This window comes from Rutidosis leptorrhynchoides, chromosome 1 (assembly GCF_046630445.1).
Source record: "Rutidosis leptorrhynchoides isolate AG116_Rl617_1_P2 chromosome 1, CSIRO_AGI_Rlap_v1, whole genome shotgun sequence".
Lineage (NCBI taxonomy): Eukaryota > Viridiplantae > Streptophyta > Magnoliopsida > Asterales > Asteraceae > Rutidosis > Rutidosis leptorrhynchoides.
Genome location: NC_092333.1, coordinates 619,693,757 through 619,701,044, shown reverse-complemented (window position 1 = coordinate 619,701,044; position 7,288 = coordinate 619,693,757). Strand labels below are relative to the sequence as shown.

Below are 7,288 nucleotides of genomic sequence, written 5' to 3'. Positions count from 1 at the left end.
GTTCAATGTCGTATATGTATTTTTACTACAAAATACATTAGGTGAGTTCATTTGCTCCCTTCTACTCATTACATTTTTTGGGCTGAGAATACATGCACTGTTTTAATAACTGTTTTACAATATTTATATGCGTGAGTTTTATTAATCCCTTTTTAAATGCTTTCGCAATATATATTTTTGGGACTGAGAATACATGCGCTGTTTTTATAACTGTTTTACGAAATAGACACAAGTAATTGAAACTACATTATATGGTTGAATGATCGAGATCGAATATGCCCCTTTTTATTAAGTCTGGTAATCTAAGAATTAGGGAACAGACACCCTAATTGACGCGAATCCTAAAGATAGATCTATTGGGCTTAACAAACCCCATCCAAAGTACCGGATGCTTTAGTACTTCGAAATTTATATCATATCCGAAGGGTGTCCCGGAATGATGGGGATATTCTTATATATGCATCTTGTTAATGTCGGTTACCAGGTGTTCAATCCATATGAATGATATTTTTGTCTCTATGCATGGGACGTATGTTTATGAGAAATGGAAATATGAAATCTTGTGGTCTATTAAAATTATGAAATGATTATTTATATTAAACTAATGAACTCACCAACCTTTTGGTTGACACTTTAAAGCATGTTTATTCTCAGGTACGAAAGAAATATTCCGCTGTGTAATTGCTCATTTTAAAGACATTACTTGGAGTCATTCATGACATATTTCAAAAGACGTTGCATTCGAGTCGTTGAGATCATCAAGATTATTATTAAATCAGTTATAGTTAGATATATTATAAAATGGTATGCATGCCGTCAACTTTGGTTGTAATGAAAGATTGTCTTTTCAAAAACGAATGCAATATTTGTAAAATGTATCATATAGAGGTCAAATACCTCGCAATGTAATCAACTGTTGTGAATCGTTTATAATCATTATGGACTTCGTCCGGATGGATTAGGACGAGTTTTTACATTGGGCTTCCTAACATAATTGGAAACCAAAAAATAAAACCCAACAGTTCAGCTTGTTTTGCACATATCTTTAGAGACCCTATTAGATAGCCATCCTTAAAAAATTACGGCATGCATTGTTTTGTATTATATTGTGATAATAAAAATGATAAGTATAAACCTAAAGGTTATACTTGAAAAACAGTTATATGCATATTTAACGGTACATAAAATGGTGGAAGTGGTAGTTTTCAAAAATCAATGGGTGATTATATAATCATGGTACAAGCAAATAAATCATGTAATAAATTCTTAAAGTCAGCCCTTAGACTGCTCTTAACCTTAGTGTGAGATAGAGACAAATTGTGTACTTTTTGATAAAAAGTGAGTTTTTGACTGTGACGTGACAAGGTCAGTATTTGATTTTCATTAACTCAAAATATCAACTTTTTGTATAAATATTTGTAGTATTTGATTTTCATTAACTCAAAATATCAACTTTTTGTATAAATATTTGTAGGATGATACGGTAAAATCTGATTGAAAATTGACTAGAAAAAAATAAATTAATAACAAAAATATATTAATATTAAATCATTGATTGGTTAGCTTTTTGTCTCACGCTTCCGTGACATTTAGTCACAAATGTGACTAACGCTTCCGTCACTTTTTATCTCACCCTCAGTTAATTTTGTCACCCTTCGTGAATTGTTTTCACGTCCTCTCTCGCCCAAACAGCTAACGGTGCTTTAACAACAGTCTTACTGCAATTAGAAAAATCCTAATAATAACAACTATCCATTAATTTTTTAATAATCAGGTCACTTAGCTCACTAGCTTGAATTATTTTCATTTATGCATAAAATAATTTTACAACATAGGGCTATGGTTAGACACCTTTTTTATTACAAAATTATTAATTATTAAATCCAATTTATTTAGTGCAGAATTTATTGCCGATTAATTTACTTTCTATTTTTTAAAGATATTATTATTTTCTTATTTTTTATAAAGAAAGAAAAATCTCGGGCTTTTATTTGAGAACAAAGTCATGCTGTCCGTTACGCATTTCGTTTGTAACAACTTTTGACGTCTTCGAGACTGTATATACACACACAAGAGTGTATGTATCCTTACACTGCACAATTTATACCTTCAAATTCGGTGATAAGAGATTCAGTTACTGATGAACGATGAATAACATATCAACTTCTGAAATAAAACCGCTCGAGTTCATCAAAGGCAACAATGGACTCGATAAAGTCATTCTTCGTCAAACTAACGGCTGCAGCGTTCAAGTACGTATACCGATTTCAAAATTCATATCACATTATTTCTTCGCGATTCATAATTCTATTCTTTATGTTGCGATTGCCGATTGAATTTATGTTACGGCATTGATCGTCGTTGATTCATGACGCAAATTATGTTGATTATGAAACTGTTAGGTTTTTATTAGTTTTGATTTAGTGTTTCGAGTAATTGATATGAATATGAGTGACGATTCATGAAGTTATCGATATATCGACACTTCATTGCTCTATCAAATCAGAGTTATTTATAATAGATTTGAATTCAATCAGGCTGTTGATACTACTTACGTGATTAGTCTTACGTATATTTTGAACGGAAAATAAATATGTAAAAAAAGTGTTCTATGCTAATAGCATATGCATGACTAATTTGAGTAAGTCTGAGGTGGTCAAACTGTACGCAGAACTTGTTAATATTATTTGACCTCATACAATTTGACATTTATTGACTTTTAAGCTGATAGTAGAATACTCGAATTACATGTTAGAAATTAGTACCTCTTTTAAGTTTATCTCATCCAGTAATTCATAATTCATAACGGTTTACATGCGGAGTTTACTTTGTTTCATTTCACATGCTACTAGAGATGATACAGGTTATGAAACGATATTTAGAAATATACTCACGTACAATTTTTTTGGATTGATAACTCAACATATAGGTGAATTAAGTTCTTAGGGAAACTGTATGAATTTATTACGTTAGTATATGTTATGACAGGGAATTGAATATCATTTCCATTATATGTAACTTTGACATCCAATTTCTTCTTTAAAAGATGACTGATGGAAATTGTATGTGCTGTTCTTTTGATAATAAATAATTTTACTGTTTGTTGATTCTAAAAGATACAACAATTGTAATAATGTTAAATTACACATTTCATACCTATAATTTTCAATTCGTGTCCTTAAACTATAAATTTGGGTATAGTATGATCCGGGTTATAAACACAGAATTTCATGTTAACGGTGTCTTAAATATGATGAAAGAGATTAAATTATTATCCAATTAAGACACGTCTATTCCTATATTCAATTCCCATGTAGTCTCATTTTATAAAATTCATTTATCATTATATTTGGGTAAGGTATAGCAGGGTTCGTTCAATATACATTGATGACAGTATAGTTTATATCAATACGTTATTTTGTTAGAGAAAATACATTCCAGCGAACACAGGCACACATGCACTGTTATTATAATTAAATTTTAATCTAACAAATTCCCCCCCCCCCCCAATGTTTGAGTATCTTTCAGCACTATACCCCCGAATTAATAGGACATAAACACAGTCACATTAATCGAATAGGTGGCGTGCTTAAAATTGTATGGTAGTTGTAGATCTTGTGTATTTATGCAGTTTCAAATCTTACTGTCACCATATGAATGATCTTCGTCGATGAGCTAGTTAGCTTTGTACTATTTGTACTTGCACCACTATGATTATTCAATGTCTGAAGATAGATAGGTCTTTGTTTTGAATGAAAGACTACCAAAAATAGTGGCAAATAAAATACTAGTAGCACAAGTAACTATCTGTTTTGCATTTAATCGTAGTTGTTAAGTTGTTAATTCAGTTCGTTTAGTGCCTCCTGGTAATGTAACTTAACTATCGCAGGTATATCTGTATGGAGCTCATGTGACATCTTGGACAAATTCGCAAGGAGAAGAGTTGCTTTTTGTCAGTGAGAAGGTACTGGCTATTCTTAAATTATATTTTAACGAGTGACTTAAATACTTATATTAGATATTAGATATTAGAATTAGAATGACTTTTTTGTATCTTTGATGTCTCCTTAATTATCCAGAATGTACGTGTTTGCAGGCAATCTTTAAGCCTCCAAGTGCAATACGCGGGGGTATTCATATATGCTTTCCTCAAGTACGTTTCTCTGTATTTTTGCTGTTTTTTTTCACTGTTTGTTTATTTATTCTAGTCATGGAAACCTGCGTTTTGGGTGCAGTACTCAAAGCCAGGTTTTGTAGCAGCATCACATGGATTTGCTAGAAACAGAATGTGGACCCTAGACACTGACCCCCCTCCGTTACCTAATGTAACTAACGGAGTTTTTGTTGATCTGTTACTTAAGCCCACTGATACTGACTTGAAGATATGGCCTCACCGGTATGTCTTATTGAAGATCCAAGCTATTATTTCTACTAGACAATCTGATTAGAATTTTCACTGCTTTAAAAAGAAATGTTTGTGAACTTTTTCTATGTTGTGTACTTCAAGCTTCTAATTTTTTGTAAATAATTCACTGTATCTTTATGACTAATTTCTGTCTAAGAAACTAAGTCTAATCCCCATGTAACATTTGTAGCTTTGAGATCCGATTAAGGATCACACTGGAACCTGGAGGAGAGTTGATGTTGACATCGCGAATCAGAAATCTTAACACTGATGGCAAGCCATTTAAGTTCACGTTCGCATATCACAACTATTTCTCTGTTTCAGATATCAGGTAAGATGGTTTTACATCTTTCAATTTGTAACCTCTGACCGGCTCAGCTATTTGGGGATAGATGGCATATGCTTTTGTCAATGATGCAAATTTTTGTTGCAAAATTTGTTCACCTGCAAATATAAAAATTCAAGTTTTCGTCTTATATGTCAAGCTATAATTGTGGTAACTTCTAGTTTAGTATATTTTATATATGATGAGTTGTTATTGCTTACTTTTATTTTCAATACCACTGTAAACTGTATTTTGATCTCTCTTGTTTCATGTTTTATATTGAGATGAGAGTGAGATGCAATAGGTGGGATTTAAGATAATGGATATCTTCTTTTTTTGCACTTCAGAAAGTTTAAATCCCATGGTAATTATATAGATCATACCCAGTATAGGTCCATTCGGCCTATCGTATACATTTTAACCCAATTTCAACTTTCCTTCATTGCTAAATTATGAGTATGTTCTCCTTTGAATTGAGTGTCCCATAAACACCATCATGTTCATGTACAAACCAAAAGTTTCACCCAGCCACAAAATAGAGTTAATTGCTGTTTCCTTCTCCCATTAGACAAAGTATTAGGATTTGTTCCTTTCGTTAGTATTATACAGTGTAGCTGCTTTTCATCAACGCCTTATTTTTATCTAGTTGATAATACTGTGCTTGGAAACTTTCGAATAATGTAATGATTTTCTTAAGGATATTTGGATCCGGGACTTGTGTGCAGTCCTATGTGCAGTTTCAGGTTTCAACGAAACATCTAATACGGTCAAGTTCCGATGATTCATCTGTCTTGAGTATGAAGTTACATATGACGAATATAAATTTGTATTGGACTACATATAGGCATGGCTATATTCTTTAGCATGATGTATTTTTTGTACTTATCTAATGTAATACCAGGGAATGCATATCCTTTATGGTTGCTGTCCAAAAAAAATAATGCATCGTGCTTAATTTATGGTAAATTTGACTTGAGTATTTACCCCCTCAGGGAGATTCGGGTGGAAGGTTTGGAGACTCTTCATTACTTAGACAGCTTGAAGAACAGAGAAGTTTATACAGATCAGGGGCATGCACTCACCTTTGAATCAGAGGTAATTTTGTTTTTTTTTTTTACCTCTTCTCACTTTAATTACATTTCCTGTCATACTTAGGCTTAATCATGTAGCATCTTTTTTTTTTTAACCCAGGTTGACAGGGTATACCTTAAAACTCCAAAGATTTCTATTATAAATCATGAAAAGAGACGCACATATGTCATTAAGAAAGATGGACTTCCTGATGCTGGTGAGATTCTACATTTATCTATAAATTATTCATAATTGTTCTAGTTCTATTAATACAAATACCGTTTTCATATTATCTTTTTTTCAACTCTGTTACTGTTAGTGGTGTGGAATCCATGGGAAAAGAAGGCAAAAGAGATGGCTGATTTTGGAGATGAAGAGTACAATCACATGCTTTGTGTTGGATCAGCATCAGTTGAAAACGCGATTAAATTGAGGATTGGTTATGAATGGAAAGCAAGGCAACAACTTTCTGTTGTTAATTCAAACTATTGCAGTGGGGAGCTTGACCCTAAGAATGTTCTCCAGACTAGTTGAAATTCATTATTAGCTGATCCACATCATGTACAGGTATATATGCTTTCTGATTATACCCATTGTCACCAATGAAGTTTTTTACTCATCTGTTACTTAAGCCCACTGTAGAGGATTTAAGGATATTACAGAGCTTTAATTCTGCTACACAATCTGATTAGTCATAAGAATGTTTAAGGATATTACTTAAGCCCACTGTGTCATTTGTAGCGGCAAGTTTGAAATATTTAGCTCTGGAACCTGGAGAAGAATTAACATGGACATCTCGGATATGAACTTTATATAGACGGAAACCATATACATTCACATTTAGTTGATATCCTGTGACTGAGTTGGTGTATTTTTGGGGATATATTTCATGTACTGTTTGCCAGTGAATCAATTTTTGTTGCATATTATGCTCACAAGCAATATAAGAATTCATATTTTCTTTTTATGAGTCGCGATGCACTAATAATTTGTCACTGATTTGATGACGTGTGAATTATTAATACCCACGGATCATTCTTAACGGGTCATGTTAATGGACCACCCTTGATGGGCCTCCATATTATTTAGTCTATGGACTATCTTAGGAAGCTATTATTACCTGACTATTTATTGGTGGGGACCTTTTAGTGGGATCAGATTACACACACATACAAGATGAAAGACATGGATGGAGAAACTCCTCTCATCAATATTCATGGAGGCTCAGCAAAAGTCAACTACCAACACGCACCCTCATCTCCGACGAAACGTCTCCTTACCACCCTTGACGAGAACTATCTCGACGGATTAATAGGGCCACCCGGAGTGTAAAGAGGCGGTTCCTTACAAGTTGCACTCAAGTCAAAATTGGCTCGATCAAAATTAATTTGGTGTTTGCATCAGTTAATCTTGTTCAACATAACTGTCAACTACCTGTAGTGAGTGATGAATTAACCCTCTCACCTCTAAAAGAATATATTCCGTTA

General features: G+C 33.0%; 1 protein-coding gene across 1 annotated transcript; it reads left to right on the top strand.

Moving 5' to 3' along the window:
- Window positions 1-2,147: 2,147 nt before the first annotated feature.
- On the top strand, window positions 2,148-6,670 carry LOC139848404 (putative glucose-6-phosphate 1-epimerase). The gene is made up of 9 exons (XM_071838142.1): window positions 2,148-2,252; window positions 3,890-3,964; window positions 4,097-4,153; window positions 4,236-4,396; window positions 4,596-4,736; window positions 5,723-5,825; window positions 5,922-6,018; window positions 6,121-6,368; window positions 6,543-6,670. Exons 1-8 carry the CDS (start codon window positions 2,148-2,150, stop codon window positions 6,333-6,335), a joined length of 954 nt encoding a protein of 317 aa, XP_071694243.1. The 3' UTR covers window positions 6,336-6,368; window positions 6,543-6,670.
- Window positions 6,671-7,288: the final 618 nt, after the last annotated feature.

What these genes read in the sequence shown, in the direction of transcription:
- LOC139848404 (XM_071838142.1), top strand. Translation starts at nt 2,148, where the DNA reads ATGAATAACATATCAACTTCTGAAATAAAACCGCTCGAGTTCATCAAA. An exon ending in TGCTTTTTGTCAGTGAGAAG is followed by an intron (nt 3,965 to 4,096) that starts GTACTGGCTATT and finishes ACGTGTTTGCAG; the next exon opens with GCAATCTTTAAGCCTCCAAG. An exon ending in TTGAAGATATGGCCTCACCG is followed by an intron (nt 4,397 to 4,595) that starts GTATGTCTTATT and finishes TAACATTTGTAG; the next exon opens with CTTTGAGATCCGATTAAGGA.